Raw genomic sequence first — 18,401 nt, 5'->3', positions numbered from 1 at the left:
TTTTTGCCATCTTCCTTTACTTCACTCTCCTTTCATGCTTAAGCAATTAATATGCATCACAGGCTTTAGTTTCTGAAGAAACTCTTTTCGCATGTGAACATGGAATATTTTCAAAAAAGAAAGAGGGTGCATTCACACTGTAACGATATCATAACGATATTTCAAGAAGATAAGTATTTGTGACGGTTGATTTTGCTTTGTAGCACAATAGACTCTGGACCACTCTACATCTACATACAGAAGGTTTTATCCTCATGAAAAATATGTTGAGGACAGTGAGTTCCTAGCAAATCGATTCTCCAATATTTTCTAATTAATACCACCTTCATATGCCAAACTGCTGCATTTTCACGTGATCACTATTCCTTATCTTACTTTTTCTTTACATATATTTGCATTCAAATATTGTGTAATTCACTTTCATTATTATTAGAATGGACAATAATAGGTGTAATACATGATTTATAAATAAATGTCAAATAAAAAAGTTGACACTTGCATTTAACGACTTTAACCAAAAAATTAAAATGAATATTAGTAAGTGTACTTTAAATATAATTTAACTTTGTAAAATTGGTTAATAAAGTAAGGTTTGTAATCACTTATATACTATGAAATGTTTTTATTGTGAAATTATAATACGATAAATGTCCGATAGCAAATGACTTGATAAATTCAATAAACTTTCACTATAATAGATTTTAAATGAATCTTATACTACATTAGAAAATAAATTTTATTTTTAACTCATAAAATATTTACACCTATTTATATACTAAAATGTCATTATTCCTAATCAACACGAATCTCTAACAATGAAGAAGATTGTATTAGTATTGTATAAACACGATCAATATAAATGCAATATAATAAAAAAAAAACTGAAATTATGCATGAAACTATTTAAGTTTTATTTTTATACTGAACTTCTCTCATACTTACACTTCTCCATTTCTAGATTATTATTTTATGTATTGAATTTTGCAACGAAAATATAAAGTATTGTTTTAATTAAATTATTAAAATATTGATGCAAAAACCACATGTATATCGAGATAATTATTTTATGAATTGAATTTTGTAACGAAAATATAAAATATTGCTTTAATTAAATTATTAGTGTGAAGAGAAGACAAACTAATAAAGATAAGACAACATTGATTGTGAAATATCGAATGACTTGTCATTTTGTCGATTGTATAAATTGATAAGAATTTTGGCTACAAAGTTTTGCAGGTGATCAATCTTTATCAAACACATGGCAGAATATGAGATGCAAGTCCAATAACTACATTTCCTGCTGGATATGATAAATAATGCATTTACATGTTTTTTTAATATCCTTATTATATACTTTAGGATTTTTTAAATATAAATAATTTTTATTGGTTAAAAAAAACATAGTATTTTCATTCTCTAACTTTTATTTTTTTAATATCAATTTCTACCATTTATTTTTCTTTTTATTTTGAACTTCTTAGCTTTTAAACATCCAATAAACTAATTGTTTTCATTAATTTAATCTAGTGCCGATAACACCTTTGAATATTTTTGTTTGGTTTAATGTTTGTTTTATTTTCCTCTTCTAACTTTTAAATACTCAACAATTTTCATTGTCTTCTTGTTCATGCATCGATCTTACCATTCATAAGAACTTTAATGTTATATAAGAACTAGAAGTTGAAAAAAAAATTCACATATCCATTGAAGTTATTCTTCATTATTTCAAAACAATTATAATGACTCCAACTTTCTTTTCTTCAATAAAATCAAGTAGTCAAAAACTACCTTCCCACCCTTGCAAATAAACTAACGCAATGCTTAAAGCTTTTATAGCAATATTTGAATAAAATATAACTCCCTTTAAACTTAAATTTAATAAAAAAGTGTTTATTTTTTAAAAATTTAAATATAAAATATAAAAAATATTAAATAGAAATTAATTTTTAAAAAATAAAAAAATTATTTATTATATTAACTAATTTATATACTATTTTATAAATAAAAAAAATATTAATATCTAATATTTAATTAGTTGTTATTATTAATAAAAAATTATAAATTAGTTTTTAATTATTATCTAATATTAACTAAGGTTTTAAATATCAATTACTCTAGATTATAATAATTAGTTTATATAATTACTATAAAAACTAATTTAAAATAAAATAGTTACACTACAAGAAAATCATGAAATATAAACCAATTTTAGAAACAAAAAATAATTCGTGGTTATAGACTATTTTTTTTTTGTTTTTAAATTAGTTTCTATTATTGTTAAATAGTTTTTAAATTGGTATCTAATTAGCTCCTAAGGTTTTAACTACCATTTATTTAGATTCTAATTAGATGCCAATTTAGAAATCATTTAATAATAATAGAAACTAATTTAGAAACCACAACTTTTTTAGTTTATAAAATAGTCTATAATTTAGTCACTATATCAACTAATTATTTTTTTTCTCTAAAATTGGTTTCTATTTCATGATTTTCTTGTAGTGTAATATAATATTAAATACAAATTTAAAAACTAATTTATAATTTTTTATTAATATAAAACTAATTTATATACTAATAATATTTTAATTTACACATTAGTCATTGTGGTAACTAATTATTTTTATTTCTAAGATTAGTTTATATTTAATAAAATAATTTTGTATTAACTTAATCTTATTCAATGTCATTCATCTCAAAACATATTTAAATTTCCACATTATCTCTATTATATATGATTAAGGTTAATTTAGAAAATATTTATAAAATTAAGAAAATTTTATAAATAATAAAGTTGTAAGTTAGAAAACATGGTTTCTCCCTTTTAAACCTAAAGCGTGTGTTAGGAAACCTTTATTATTCATTTCATGAGATAAATTATTAAAACATAATCTTTAACAATTTTTTATTTCATTGATTAAAAATTGTTAAAACCAATAAAGTATAGGAGATTTATTAAATGAAAAGTAATATCGATATTGAAGTTGATATACTCTTTTTTTCATAAATTTCAACCAATAATATGACATATTTTTTTTTCTTTATGAAAATTAGCACTTGTTCCACATCTAACCAATCCAATTGAAAGCCAACATTTTTTTAAATTCTATTTTTTTATTCATGAAAAAAAAACTTAAAACTCACCAAATCTTTGATTAAGAATTAAATTAATAAAAATATTTCTAATTTAGTCAATATAATAATTATTTTTTTTTATAAAAAATAATTTTTCTGTAGTGTAATATTTGTTTATTGATAGAAACAATTTATAACATTTGCAAATTAAAGTGCTAGAGACAAAAGGATTACAACTTAATGACAGTATTAATGTTAAGACATTGTTATTAATTAGTTGAAGCCGATATAAAAAAATGGACTTGTAAAATTTTAAAATTAAAATGAAAGTCAACAACAATTAGAGAATTAAACTGAAACAAACAAACAAGTTACAGAAGTAAAGTTATAATTTTCCTTTTCATCTACTTAGCTTCACGCAACGTTGCTACACTCTTCAATACTTTCATTGAAAAAAAAATAGAACTTAAATGATTTTCTAACAGTGATTGAGATGATAAATGTTCTTTGATAGCTTTAACAGTGTACATATATTTCTTTGCAAAAAAAACAATGATAATTAAATATTAAAAAGAATTTATTCAAAAATGATAGTAGCATGACGAAGAAGATAATAATGACGAAAATAATAGCAAATGAATACCTAGTTAAAATAAGTTACTGGCACAAATATTACAAACAATTGTTTTAGGAAAGCTTTAGATTAAGTTTAAAAATTGATTTGTATAACATTTAATCAAACCCAATTTGGGATTGAATTAATTAAATATCACTTTTAAATTTTATATTATTTTTCTTCCATGCAATATAATTAGTTGTTATACCACATTTGAGAGGTAGTCATGGACCATTACTAAATTCTCGTATAAAAGAGTTTTAGAAAATGTCGTCTAAAAATATTAGATTGGCTATGAAAAAATGAAACTGTTGAAGCATAAGACAAGATTTTGAGTGTTGAAGCAGTTTCAGGTGTGGTGAATTCTTTTTTAAAACGAAAGTGATTTTACATGTGAAAATTGAAAATGAAGCTTTATATGCTTTGAAAAGTTTCACTGAGTTAACTATGGATATGGATGATAAATAATCAACATTAGAATAAGTTTTAAGAAAAATTCTTAGAAAAACACACAAAATAATCTATCCAGAACAGAATTTTATATAAAAATCACATGAAAATAATGTTTTAATTTATAAAAAAGTTTGATGAGAAATTTTGATTATATGGTATAAATGTTTGCATAAAATAAGAATATGGGAAGTATTTAATAGATATGATTGGGATAAGTGGAGGAAGTTTTATTAGTAGAGAAAATGATTATGGAGAAGCAAGAAGCAAGATTTGGTTTTGGATGATTGAATTGCCGAACAGTGACCTAATAAGTAGGGTTTGGTGCATGGAGCAAATGAATTTGGCAGCATCAAGCATCACACACCTGAAACTGCTCATGTCACAACACAATCTTATTTGGCACCACTCCAATTTTTTGTCCCTTCTTTTTATCTCCTATCATATCATATCATTTCCCACTCAAGATTCCTTTTGCACAAATTTTAAATCAAGCCTTCGAACATTCTGTTACACTACTCAATTTCGCCCATTTCTATGTAACTCCATGTTTTTTTCTTGCATCTCCGGAAAAGAAGTGAACGCATAATTTTACCCTCTTCATCTCTTTCATTGAAATTCGTAATACATTTTTTTTTTAATTATATGTTCTAAAATACAAATTTATATTCTGAATTTTAGAATTCAAAATAAAAATACAAATGATTGTTCGATAAATTTTGTATTTAAACTTCTACAATTTGAAATTTAAATTATTCCAAATTTATTTAGAATATAAAATTTGTATTCTAAATTCTATAATTGAATGGAGAATATTTTGGTATTTAAAAAATATGGAGTGCGAGAATAAACTATGGAGTTATAGAAGAATTTCTCCTCAATTCCTTATAACTCAATAAAAATGTTGTACAACTTAAGGTGCAAAAACAGCAAAATGGAGATACCTACGGGTCACCTTCCAAACAGGCCCAGCCTCAATATCACTCGGCTTCTTCTTCTTGGACCCGTACGTTTTTCTTCCTGCACGTCTAAAATTTTCTAAATCCCGAAACTGACTTTGACCTCTTATTTAAAAGAGGACACCGTGGTTACCGGAAATTGGAATCTGGGAGTGTGCTATGGATTCATCAGTCCAAAACTGAATCATTTTTTTTTTCTGAATGAGGGGTATTCCGGAAGCAAATTTTGCATAAATTATTGATTTTTGAATTGCTGAATCTGAAAGCCTAATTCTATTACGGATTGGTGGATCTGAAATGTTTTTTTTTTGAGTTATGGATTTCTGAATCCAGAATACATATTTCTGTTACGCATTGGTGGATCTAGAATGTTTTTTTTGAATGTGAAATGCATATTTTGAATTACAGATTGGGTGGATCTCAAATTTTACCGGAAGTGTTAATCCAAAATTTTTCTGGATTTCATAATTCAGAATGTAAAAAATATAAATACAGTTCAAATGCATTTTAGAATTTTTAAAAAAATAATAGCTACAATTTAGTCTTAGCATAACATTATAAGGTGCTAGAAGAAAAATGTAGGGATGCAGGAAGAAACTATCATATCACTTTCACGAATGTGGCAAACCAAGTTATTCTTACACCCAACTTTTTTTAACCTGCACCTTATATATTTTTAAATTTTTAAAAATAATATTTATTCTGAAAATAAAAATCCAGAATTAGAAACAATACATTTTGAAAAAGCAGATATGGAAAAAATGATTGTATTTCGAAAATAAAAAATCAGAATAACATTCAAAAAACAAAATCCCATTTTGAAAAAAATTCCGCAATATAAAAATTCGTTCCGGAAAAAAAATTCAAAAATATATTCCAGAAAAAGGGATCAGAATTTATTCTTATCCGTATCCCATTTTATTTAATGGCATTTTCGTGTTTTCACACTGGGTGCAGTGATACGGTGCAGGAAGTAATTACCATGTGACAATCATGGCTACTTGTTGGACTACTTATTGGGCCTTTTCAATAGGCTTGTCGGCCCAAGTGGCTACATTTTTGAGAAGCCAGCACAAAACAAAAATCCTGGGAGTATGTTACAGTTGAAGAGGTTCTATGCTGGGTGATAGAGTAACGGTGCCATGGCGCTTCAACCAATTCCATTGAATTGTGCTTCTTCCACACTGTGTCGCTCTTCTTCTATGCATTCTCTGCTTTTCCAACACCAGGCCCACGTCGCTTTCAAATTCAGAGTTTCTTCTTCGAACCAGATACCGCAGGTTCAGACTCAACAACAAGTGAAGATAGTGAAGAAGCAAAAGAAGAACAGTCACAGACCAAGCTTCTTTCATCAAATTCAAGATAAATGGTCCCATAAATCGGGGTCCCAAAGAGAAAAATTCCCATGGCAAGAATCCCAACACGAGGAGGAACAACGACAACACCACCAACAACAACAACCACAGAAAGAAGAAAGGCGTGAGAAGTTGCAAAATATGGAAAAGCCTCGAGCATCGAATTTTCAGTTTCCGAAGCGTTTTTCGCCGTGGCCACAAGCAGTGAACCCGAGCAATGCACGGTTTGCTTCTGAATCTTATGATTCCGAGGAGGAGGACGCTGAGGGTGTCAAAGGTTCTGGTGGTTCTGTTGGTGAAGGGAGAGAGGGAACGGTGTCTAAGGTTTCAAATGTATCAGAGAGAGTGAATGGGGAGAGGAAAAAGAGAAGAAGCAACACGCTGCTGGCGGAGAGGACGATTCCTGAACATGAGTTGGGGAGGCTGAGAAAGATTGCGCTGAGGACGATGGAGAGGTTCGATGTAGGAGTGAAGGGCATCACGCAGGAGTTGGTGGCTTTAGTTCACCAAAAGTGGAGGGATAGCGAAGTCGTGAAGTTCAAGTTTGGTATTCCTCTTTCTACTCAAATGAAAAAGGCTCATCAACTCCTTGAGGTATTTCTCTCCCTTCATTCCTTTGCTTGTCTTTATCTATACTTCACTTGAACACCTGATCATCATAAGGATGCGAGGGAATGCACTCTTCATTTTCAATCCAGGTGTCATTGTGTAGAATTCTCTTTAAGCATCATATATGCATTTAACTTTTCCTAGAAACTCTTTTGACTTCTTCAAAAGCTAAAAGCGCTTAAGTTCATTTTAACTTCTAGAAGATCAATGTATTTTGTCTTCTTAATTTTTTTTTAATGAATGTTTATGGAGAAATTTATATCAGGACCTTAGTGTAATATGTTTTTTGTCAGATAAACATAGTCTCTAACACACTCTAGTCATAAATTATGAACAAGACAAAAGACTCCTTAAATAGGCTATATCATTCCATTAATAGTAAGAGTGCATTGCATTGCATTCTTTTATCTTATGAATTGTCTTTTATCTTGTATTGGTTTTAACTCAATGCTGCCTTCGTGCTTGATCAGAGTAAAATTGGGGGCATAGTGATATGGCGATCGGGCAGTTCCATAGTATTGTATCGGGGTATGACCTACAAGTTTCCCTGCGTTGAATTGTATAAGAAAGTGAATCATGTGGATAACTCACTACTTGGAAGTGGAAGTGATAGAGAAGCGAGTGTCCAAGAAACAGCTGGAACTACAGAGTCATTTATCCAAGACTCTGAAGAGTATTTGAAGGACATGAGTGAAAACGAATTGATGGAAATGTGTGACCTCAACCATTTGTTAGATGAATTGGGTCCACGTTTCATAGATTGGACAGGCCGTCAACCATTGCCAGTTGATGCGGACTTGTTGCCTGCTGTGGTTCCAGGATATAAAACCCCATTCAGACTTCTTCCCTATGGATTACGGCCTTGTTTAACCAACAAAGAAATGACCAACTTCCGTAGACTTGCAAGAACAACAGCTCCACACTTTGCCCTTGGTATGCAAAAAACTATCTAGTTAAATTCATGTCTTGCAAACCTCTCTTTCCGACCGATACTATCTGTTTACTGCTGCAGGCAGAAACAGAGATTTACAAGGTATAGCTAGTGCTATGGTCAAGCTGTGGGAAACAAGTGCTATTGCAAAAATAGCCATCAAACGAGGTGTTCCCTTTACAAATAATGACAGGATGGCGGAAGAACTCGGGGTACTTCTCGTAAACAGAGCTGGAATTATGGCAACACTACTGTTTGATTTAATTGAAGTGAATTTTTATTGTGCAAAAGAAAGTATATAAATCTACCCATCTGCTTGGCCTTTGAGTCTAATGAAATGATTCCATATCTTATAAATTGAATTGAGGAATGCTAGCTACATTTTCTTTCTGACACTTTGAAACTATCTCTTTATTATTGATTGAAATTTATTGGAAACAACCATTTAATGACTCTCGCTCATGTTTTACAAGTTGGACCGACCAAGACTGGTGCTCTCCAATAAATTTCGACCAATCATGAGGGAGAGTTTCAGAAAGAGAATGTCACTGGCATTCTTCAGAATTTGGATTCTCTACTGGTACTGCCTCCAAGTTACATTGATTTTGATAATTTAAAAGTATTTTTAATATATCAAAATCTGTGTTCTTCAACTGGAAAACATTGGGAATGAGAATATGATTCTAAACCCATTAAAAATGAGGCATGTCCTGGTGTTTTAAAGCAAGTTTGCATTTTATTATTTTCATCCTAAAATAGTAAATGTCATACAACCGTTAAATTTTCTCTTAATGTTTCTTTTGTTTTCTTCTAACCTTTGCTCTACCTACAAATGAGTTTAAAGTTTAGGGAATTGCCTGAGTGACTACTTCACCCAACTAATAATGAGTTAATTGGAAATGACAGGTGCAGGTGAGTTGACTGAATAATTCACCAAGGACCATGACTTCCTTCTGTGATAAAATAACCTTATTGTATCGTAAGACTGATAAGTTTGTTAACATTTCCTCAATTGGGATTTTTAGTTGAATGTCCATAAAACAAGAAAAGTGCTGCATGTCTTCATTTGTAGTTAATCCCTAGACATGCGTTTGCTATTTGTCCTCTTCATTTAACTTCCAAAGTCAGATGGTTGTCATCAATGGAGACTGAATGACTGGATATGTGTGATTTTCATGGCATTTACCTTTGTTTTGGATCATATACATTGAAATTATTGTTTTTTCTATACCATCATTGGGGCTAGATGCACACATATCCTTCCATCTAAATGCAGAAAACTATCCTATGGTTCAAATCCAGCTACTCAACTCCTTAAACCAAACGTTGCACGTTACTGTAAAATTCTTGTGCACCTTCAGAAAATCCCCTTTTGGATTTTGATAAATTCAAGGGGTCAAGTTGTTAAGGTTTGTACCACAAGTCTGCAATTGACCTATAGTTCTTGCCTTTTGGCCCATTCTACTTTTTCTTTAAATAGTTCCGGATTGTAGAAAAAAATTCATGCTCTTGATGGTCTAAAGACTGCCTGTATTTATTGTAATGCTCACGACTTACACTTCTTGTAGGCTTACCACCATATTTGTTTAAATCTTGTAATGTTGTGTGGATTATTAGAATTTGAAACTTACATAACTTGACAGCTGCTCTGGTTCCTAATTTTCCGTCTGGCATATATTCAAGTGAATTAATTATTCCTTATCGTGCATGCAGAAATTGACTGGGGGAACTCTACTTTCCAGAAATAAAGAATATATTGTATTTTACAGGGGCAATGACTTCTTGCCTCCTGTTGTCACAAATACACTGAATGAGAGACAGAAACAAAACCTCCTCCATCAAGAAGAGGAAGAGAAAGCACGACAAATTGCTTTGTCTATTACTGTGTCAAAAACCAAAGCATCTCAAGTGCCATTAATTGCTGGCACCCTTGCTGAGACTAGGGCTGCAACCTCCAATTGGGGACACCAACCAAATAAGCAACAAATTGAGAACATGTTGAGAGATTCTGCCTTGAGTAAACTTTCTGCTTTAATAAAAAACCATGAGAAGAGACTAGCTTTAGTAAGTGTTTTAAGGTATCATGTGAAATAGCTTACCAAAAATGATCTGTTACTAAATCTATGTAACTTTTGATGTTCATAGGCTAAAGCAAAGTTCAGGAAGGCTGAGAAGGCTTTAGCAAAAGTTCTGCGTGATATGGATCCAGCTGACATTCCTACTGATTCGGAAACATTAACTAATGAAGAGAGATTTTTATTTAGGAAGATTGGTATGAGCATGAAACCATATTTACTTTTAGGTAAGACGAATAAATTTATTATAGCTTTGTGATTGGCTGTTTTTGTATTGGGTTTAATGGCTTACACAAGAAAGGTTAGAAGCATGGAATTTTTATTTCAGGGAGGCGAGATGTTTATTCTGGCACCATAGAAAACATGCACCTACACTGGAAATATCGTGAGTTGGTAAAGCTAATTCTGAAAGGAAGAAATCCAGCCCAAGTCAAGCATATCGCTATATCTTTGGAAGCTGAGAGTGGAGGGGTGCTAGTGTCTGTAGATAAGGACAACAGAGGTCACCATATCATTATTGTGTATCGTGGGAAGAACTATTCCAGTCCATATGTTGTGAGACCCAAAAACTTGTTGACACGAAGGCAGGCAATGGCTCGATCTGTTGAGCTTCAAAGACGTGAGGTAATAAAGCAATGACTTGACTTGTGGTAAACTTGGATCTTTACTTGTACTTTTATCTCATAAAGTCTGTAATATTTTCAGGCTCTAAAACATCATATCTTAGACTTACAGGAGAGAATTGGGTTGCTGAAATCTGAGCGGGTATGATTTTGTATCACTTTTATGTGATCCTGCTGTGATTTATTTTCAGTAGTTTATAAGTTCTTTCTGAAGTTTTTGTTGCTGATTTCAGGAGGATATGAAGAATGGGAAGGAGATTGATGGTAGCAAAACTCTGCACTCAACACTGGACAATCCTGTTTCCTCTGACAATGACTTGGAAGAGGTAAATATTTTCTTTATGGAAACAAATACCAAATACTTGTATTTAAAGGGGTAGACCTGCCAATAATATATAATAGCAATTTTAGAAGTACCTATAAGAAGTGACTAACAGTACATTTTTCTTCTTATTTTTGTGCCACGTTACTTTCTTTGGAAAAATAGATCGAATGTAATGAGATTTATTTCGGGGAAGATGACAGTGATGATGAGGATATGAAGAATGGGAAGGAGATTGATGGTAGCAAAACTCTGCACTCAACACTGGACAATCCTGTTTCCTCTGACAATGACTTGGAAGAGGTAAATATTTTCTTTATGGAAAAAAATACCAAATACTTGTATTTAAAGGGGTAGACCTGCCAATAATATATAATAGCAATTTTAGAAGTACCTATAGAAGTGACTAACAGTACATTTTTCTTCTTATTTTTGTGCCACGTTACTTTCTTTGGTAAAATAGATCGAATGTAATGAGATTTATTTCGGGGAAGATGACAGTGATGATGAGGATAAGAAACATCAAAATACTTAAATAGGTATACTGGCACTGCATTGCAATAGGTGACAAAGAAGGTGAAGAAAAATGTGAAGCACCGAAGCTCAAGCTGCTCATCCCTAACAGATTATTATTGTTGTCCCCTTGTGGGCACCATTTGTGCAGGAATTCTATCTTACCTGGAAGTGGTAGGCTACCTATACATCATGTGAAATGGTTAACTCAGTTGTATGAATGCCAATTCCATTACACGAGGTTGATAATGATTAATTCAGTTAGAAAAATAGTTAATGTATGCCTTGCCATTAGGGTAGTATGACCTTTCATTGTACCATCAGAGGATTTGTTTAGAACTGTTATTACACCAAATAATATTTTTTTTGGGGTCAAAAGTATATTATGCTTTATATTTGACCACCATCTTTGACCACTTTGAGTAGTAATCCACATTTTTATTCTTTGGATTATTACCAAACTTGTATATATCATATAAGGCGGGGATTATAAGAATTAGTATTTCATAAATGGCTTATCCTTTATTCTTAACCGTGGCGATTAAGAATATATACGCACTCTACTCTCTCATCCAATACATTCTCCTTACACACACCCACCAAACATCATCAATTGTATTTTTATCCTTTATTCTTTGTCCATTTGTTAAGGAGGATTTTTTACCATGGTTAAAATAAAAAATAGAAAATTGTCTGCTGTTAACCTTTGCATCCGTTTTATTAATTGCTGCTTACCTCTGGTTATTTTTCTTTATCATTCTTACTGTTAAACTTCACATATTCATAAATTAGTAGGATAAATAATACTTAACCAGATATAGTAAAAGTATAATGAATATCCTCAACTTTATTTTCCATATGATATATATATAAAACACAAATAAGGGTAGAGGTTTAGAAATTCAAAAAATATAAAGCTTTTTTATTGTAATTCACATTGAAAATTACATCACATCAAAATTTACAATAGAAATGCATTAATTAATGATAATTTAAAATAAAAACTTTTCATTTTTTTTATTCCTTAACCAAAACTCAAGATACTAGTTAACATTTGTCTATAAATATTACTGCCACATTGTGTAATTGTTCCTTCATTGAATAAAATTAAAGCCTCTCCAACATGAGAAGAGTTCTCAAATGTACCACGCTGCAAATTGCAAGATTGCATCTTGAAGCATGTCCATCAGGGACCTGCAGAAAGCAAGTTTGTTACGGGTTGCACTTTCAAATTTCAAGTGACTAAAAGCAGCAAGATTGACTATAACCGTTATATAAAAAGTTATTATTCAGGTCAAGGTAGGTAGATAGATACCTAACTAGCAGTAAGAAGGTTTATTTGCAAGGTTTCCTTTATAACATCCACCACAAAGGACGCTAACTCAGCTTGATGATCAGTATATACATGATCAGCTCCTTCTATGATGTGTAACTTGTGATTAGGTAGAACCTTAGCAAACTCAAGTGCAGCTACAACCGGGATTGTGGTGTCTGTTCCACCATGAACTGTGAAGACCCTGTCATATTATGAATCCATGCATTATGGAAATTTCATAACCTCCTTGAAAACTGTCCATTTTCATCAAAAAAATTCTAGAATTGAAGTTGAATTTCTTTAAATTTCCTGCCTTAGTAATAACTTCATTTCGAACTTCTAGTCCGTAATCAATACAGACACAAACATGCCATAAGTTTTGGAAGGATTTGCTAAGCATCAGTTACATATAAAGATATTCACCAGAAAAGAAGATACGAGATGATCTCCTACACTAAGTTTCAAGAGTTAACACTTGTAATATTTTTATATATACCTTCAAGGGTCAACAACAAAAAAGAAACTTTTGATGTTGATTTCGAAGTATAATTTTTAAACCTGATAAGTTAATAAGGATTTTCTTTTATTTTAAAACTTAAGAGAAGCATGTTCTGGAGGGAAAAACCTTTAAAACTTAAAACTTCAAGTATCAAATTTTAATAATAGTAACAATAATAATAGTAATAAAGATATTGGATTTTAAATGGAAAATGTCATCTGCTATTTACGGTAACCAAAACATCCTCACCCTTAACGAATTCTGCTGTATAGGTCATTATAATGAAACTCTGTAACGAAGATGAAACGAAGAAAAGAGGGGAACTATTTGGCAGTTTTTTCCTGACCTGCATTCTTTGTCAATATGCAAACATTCTTCAAGCATAATTATGTTTAACCGATCCTTCAAACTTTCTTCAGTTACACGATAATCAATACCTCCTACAAAAGTAGCTATGTGATATCCTCAAGAACAGAAGAAAACACGCACACCCACACATAGGTTCATATGTTATTTGACATTCAAAAGAAGAGTTATGGCAAAGCAAGATGATAAGACTCATGCTGTTGGAGCATTGCATCAAAGATTGGATGAAAAAAAGAAGAAGCTTATCAGAGGAAAACAAATCAAGGAAAGGCTTTGGAGTAGCTAGCTCATTTCAGCAAAAGCAACTAGTAGCAAGTTTAGAGTAGAGAAACAAGTATATGAACCTGGGATTTCCCCAAATCATCTTTGAAAAAACATGCTTCTACACCAATTTGAATTTAAGCATTTGATTGTTTTAACACATGACTGATCAAGCATTTGGATTACCTGCTGACTCTGCCTTCAACTCAATGAAACCTTCCCTCCCGAGTCTTTCCATAAAATCTTTACCAAAACGATTTTCAAGGCCTACCTTCAAATCATGGCTTCCAGACAGGTTGACAATTGTTTTAGTGTCATGATATTTTGATGCATAAAGAAGCGCTGCATTAGCTCCTGCACCAATATACATAAACTATTCAGAACAATTTTAACATACATACAAACTTTCTAATCCATAGTGACTGCATTCTTTGAGTTGTCCTTTATGTGCTTGAATCCATACTTCTCATTTTTTAAAGAAAATGAGGCTAACTAAGTTTTAAATTAGGTAGTTAAAATACTGCATAAGGTGTTGAAGATCCCACATCGACTAGAGATTAGAGCCTTTCATTGTATATAAGTGAGTGCAAACCTTAACCTCATGAGCCGATTTTATGGGATTGAGTTAGGCTTAAAGTCCATTTCGTAACATGGTATCAGAGTCATTTCGAGCTTATCCTAGCGAGTGTTTGTGTTGGATCTATCGTTTTTTTCCACCCCACATAGATAAAAGTAGATAAACGGGAATTAATTCTAATTCCCACATGATGAAAAAAAGTAAAATGTCTCGAGAAGAAAATGTTCCTAGTTGACCACTATACATTGCTAACATCAGAAAATAGAATAATTTAGATTCTCGAGTAAAAAGTCAAAAAAATGGATCCATTTATAATTTTCTATCAATTGGATTAGTGGATCATCCAATTCGAAATGATAACAAAATACATAGGCTATTAGAAGCAGATCTATGTGATAAAAATAAGATATACTTAGACGGCAAAAACCCGGGCTCAAAAAAAAAAATATGACATTTTTTCTGGTGCTTTGAAGGAGGAAACACCATGTAGGTGGAAATCCTACTTTTGATGATGCTTGTACTCAAATTTTTAATCTAACATATTTCCATTATTATAAAGAGTTCAGCGTGTGGATCTCAAGTCTAACAAAAACTCAAAAAGCACGCATCCATGGAAGATCTTATCAATTTTTTCTTAGGGATGAAATATTGTTTTAAAACCTAGCACAAATATGCAGCAACTTGACATGTATTTATTCCTATCCAGTGCGATTAACACAGACATCACAGTACACTTCACTTTACAGTTTAAGGCAAGTGATAAAATTTCTCATAAATCCTCTTTAAACATACCAAGATAAAAACTACTCAAGTTTCATTTGAGTACTTTTGCTGACTAGCTCAGTAGATTAAGAAACAGTGTTTTATTCATAGTATGAACTATAAATACATACAGACATGCTTTTATTTTCAGTGAGTAAAATTCTACAAATAGTAAAAAATTATTATTTATGCAAGAAACTGCGCTGTTCTTATCCTAATGCCTCATTCTGAGATTTCTGCCCCAGCCAAATCATTGTTGACCAGAAACTACTTATATAATTGGTTATTTGAAACATATTGACACAAATCAAGTGCCTCGGCGGTGTACCTGGACGCTTGTTACTACGCCTCTCGTCATTTCGTAGAATTACATATGCATGTATGGAAATCAATATAATACAACAAACCTTTACTGTGCCCAACAATTGCAATAACTGTATGGTTTGTTTCTTGAAAGTGTTGAGCTACAGCACGTATATCCTCAGCTTCCCTCCAGTAGCTACCAAACTCAAATAAACCTTCGCTTTCCCTATAAGGAAAACTCAACAACTAAATCAAAATGAAACAGTTAAGCAACAATACTAATGGTCAGGATTAGGTAGCAGAAGTTTCCTAGAACATGGCATAAACGGAAGAACTAGTAGTTCTATCTTTTGATGGTCAAAATTACAAACATAAATAAGTTCACGGTTTTGATTTGTAACAAGAAATTTACCCATTTCCAGTGAAGTCAAACCGGAAAGAACTGATTCCAGCATTTTCTAGAGCAGCAGCTAGATTTGTCATGATAAAGTTTTCCTGGAGATAAGAAAAATAAATTCAACAATGAGTAACTGAATCCAGGTATTTATGTGTACATGGATTATGGATCAGATGTCAGATCAATTTCGAATAACATTTGCATTATAACAAAAAATAGTGGGTTCATAATTTATAAAACAGGAAAGTAACCTTGGAAGCTCGAAGACCATGGCATAGGATAACAATCTCTTGGGTTCCAGATTCATGTAGTATGCCCACTAGTCTATTGCCATGTTTGTTCCGGATTATGACTTTCTGCTGCTGAAATGCTGAGAAAATAATTCAACAGTTTCAAGTCAATTTCTTCTTAATTGATTGAATATTCAGTATGCTACTCAGGTTTCATTTCAAATACCGCAATAAATGCTTCTGAAATACTCAGCACCATTATACTATACTTTTCATATGCCACTTTGGATACTTTCATTTCATTTTATTTCCATTTGCATAGGAAAAACATTATAAATCATGGAATATGAAACCCTGTTGATGAGGTAAACTTTGTGTAATACAGTTAAAGAGAGAATAAAAGAAATTATGTTTATATGATATGGAGAGATAAAATTCAAAAGTGGAATTAGAATCTTCAGTGTAGGCAAGATTTGGCAACACTCGGATTGATGGGGATAGCAAAAAATGAAGACACGAATAGGGCAGTTAAGAAACCTAGAAATTTGGGTAATTCGGTAGTGTGCTGTTTCCAACATCTCACAGCCAAATCCTTTTTAAATAAAGAGTCTTGAAGAGTCAAAGGCAACCCACAAACTGAGAACATAAACTCTGGAACTCTTCCGAACCATACTATTCTATGTTCTATTCAATCAAGAAACAAGAAACTGCTACTTTGAGAAAGTGCAGAATATAATCGAAAACATAATACATAGAACCTTTGAACAATTTAAAAGCATTTCAGTCAGACAACACAGTTATAGTGACTAATGAGGTTGAATTATTGGTACTAGTTATGCACTTTTGCAGTGAATTAAACAAGCCATTGGTTATGGGAAGTCATGACATGAAGTTCATATAAACCACAACAAATATAACTCACAAGGGTTTTGTGCATCGGCCATCTTCAAGTTGTGGAAATATGAACCGGTTTGCGAAAGGTCTGATGAATTTGAGTTGAAACTGGCACAACAAAAGTCACTTTCAATAATTCAACTTGATAATATATATATATATATATATATATATATATATATATATATACACACACACACACTTGATTTTACTCTTATTCAACAATTAAATTTATATTCTTAATAAAATAAATTATTTTATATTTTAAATCATTTTTTATACTGTAAATTTTCATTCTCTCTTTTCAGTGCAAGAATATTTGTATTGTATTCTCAGCGATTTTACCATTGTTAAGCATTTATTCAAAACATAAATGTGAACTTTAAATTTTAAGTTTAGGTTTAAATAAATTTCCCAAATTTCAAATTCAAATATTTTTATTTTTTATTATTAATTTTCTCCTCGAATCTTAACCATATACTTTAAAAAAATTATTTTCGTCTTAAACTGAAACTATTTTTATTATTATTTAAATTAGAATAATACTTAGATACAAGAGTTACTTGCTAATACCATACCTTAAACAAATTATTAATCTGAGCTCGTATTTGACGGTACTAGTAATTTGAATTCAAGTCCATTGAAATTACTCAAATATGTAATTGAATATGTAACACTCGGTATTTTTTTTTTCTGACAAAAAAATTGTTTTAATAAAATAATGACTTATTATAACTTTAAACATTTGGGTATACTTATTTAAAAAGTAGAAAAAGAAAAAGGTTTTCAGCTTTTTTTATAAGTAATTTGAAGTTATGTTCCATAAAAATATGCACTAAAAAGATAAAACTTTAAAAGTAATTTTTACCATAAATAAATACATATCAATTTTTACTTATATATAAGAATCACTTAAAAATAAATCACCTTTTAATAATATTTTTTAAATAAATCACCATTTAACAATACTCTTTTTTAAATAAATCATCTTTTAGCAATATTTTTTTTAATAGAAACAAACGCACCATTTAATGGAGCAAATTTATCAATCTTGTGACAAATTCTAAAGACCGTTTACTCAACCTAATGAAAAAAAAAACATTTCTTTCAAAAACATTGTGCTCAAAAGTAAATTTGACGCATTCATTTAATATAAATAAAAAATTGATATTTCAACCCACCTTTATTTTATGTTTGAAATTCCTCAATAAATATGGAAAAAATACCTCAATAAACAAGCTTCTAGATAAAAACTTCAAGAAACAAAAAAAA

At 30.9% G+C, this 18,401-nt stretch overlaps 2 protein-coding genes across 3 annotated transcripts; one reads left to right on the top strand and one right to left on the bottom strand.

Moving 5' to 3' along the window:
• Positions 1–6,169: 6,169 nt before the first annotated feature.
• LOC137807224 (CRM-domain containing factor CFM3, chloroplastic/mitochondrial) lies at positions 6,170–12,036 on the top strand. The gene is made up of 10 exons (XM_068607730.1): positions 6,170–7,046; positions 7,532–7,994; positions 8,074–8,204; positions 9,706–10,056; positions 10,138–10,294; positions 10,396–10,691; positions 10,773–10,832; positions 10,924–11,016; positions 11,178–11,315; positions 11,476–12,036. Exons 1-10 carry the CDS (start codon positions 6,240–6,242, stop codon positions 11,545–11,547), a joined length of 2,568 nt encoding a protein of 855 aa, XP_068463831.1. The 5' UTR covers positions 6,170–6,239; the 3' UTR covers positions 11,548–12,036.
• Positions 12,037–12,418: 382 nt separating this feature from the next.
• On the bottom strand, positions 12,419–17,265 carry LOC137807225 (uncharacterized). 2 transcript variants are annotated; one of them, XM_068607731.1, is made up of 8 exons: positions 17,158–17,265; positions 16,257–16,375; positions 16,021–16,103; positions 15,713–15,834; positions 14,153–14,320; positions 13,686–13,779; positions 12,841–13,042; positions 12,419–12,719 (listed from the first exon to the last, which is right to left on the bottom strand). In XM_068607731.1, exons 1-7 carry the CDS (start codon positions 17,177–17,179, stop codon positions 12,841–12,843), a joined length of 810 nt encoding a protein of 269 aa, XP_068463832.1. In that variant the 5' UTR covers positions 17,180–17,265; the 3' UTR covers positions 12,419–12,719. The 2 variants fall into 2 exon arrangements, with proteins under 2 accessions (XP_068463832.1, XP_068463833.1); XM_068607732.1 differs by lacking the exon at positions 12,419–12,719 and having other exon boundaries at positions 12,924–13,042; positions 13,589–13,779.
• Between the last annotated feature and the right edge of the window lie 1,136 nt (positions 17,266–18,401).

This window comes from Phaseolus vulgaris, chromosome 3 (assembly GCF_000499845.2).
Source record: "Phaseolus vulgaris cultivar G19833 chromosome 3, P. vulgaris v2.0, whole genome shotgun sequence".
Lineage (NCBI taxonomy): Eukaryota > Viridiplantae > Streptophyta > Magnoliopsida > Fabales > Fabaceae > Phaseolus > Phaseolus vulgaris.
The sequence above is the reverse complement of the archived record's forward strand: the minus strand, read 5'-3'. Positions and strand labels throughout refer to the sequence as shown.

Excerpts from the sequence above, each read along its gene's own strand:
- LOC137807224 (XM_068607730.1), top strand. The coding sequence starts at position 6,240 with ATGGCGCTTCAACCAATTCCATTGAATTGTGCTTCTTCCACACTGTGT. Across the intron at positions 10,295-10,395 it reads GAAACCATATTTACTTTTAG|GGAGGCGAGATGTTTATTCT; the intron begins GTAAGACGAATA and ends TTTTTATTTCAG. Across the intron at positions 10,692-10,772 it reads TTGAGCTTCAAAGACGTGAG|GCTCTAAAACATCATATCTT; the intron begins GTAATAAAGCAA and ends TAATATTTTCAG.
- LOC137807225 (XM_068607731.1), bottom strand. The coding sequence starts at position 17,179 with ATGGCCGATGCACAAAACCCTT. Across the intron at positions 15,835-16,020 it reads TTTGACTTCACTGGAAATGG|GGAAAGCGAAGGTTTATTTG; the intron begins GTAAATTTCTTG and ends TTTTCCTTATAG. Across the intron at positions 13,043-13,685 it reads CATATTGACAAAGAATGCAG|GGTCTTCACAGTTCATGGTG; the intron begins GTCAGGAAAAAA and ends ATAATATGACAG.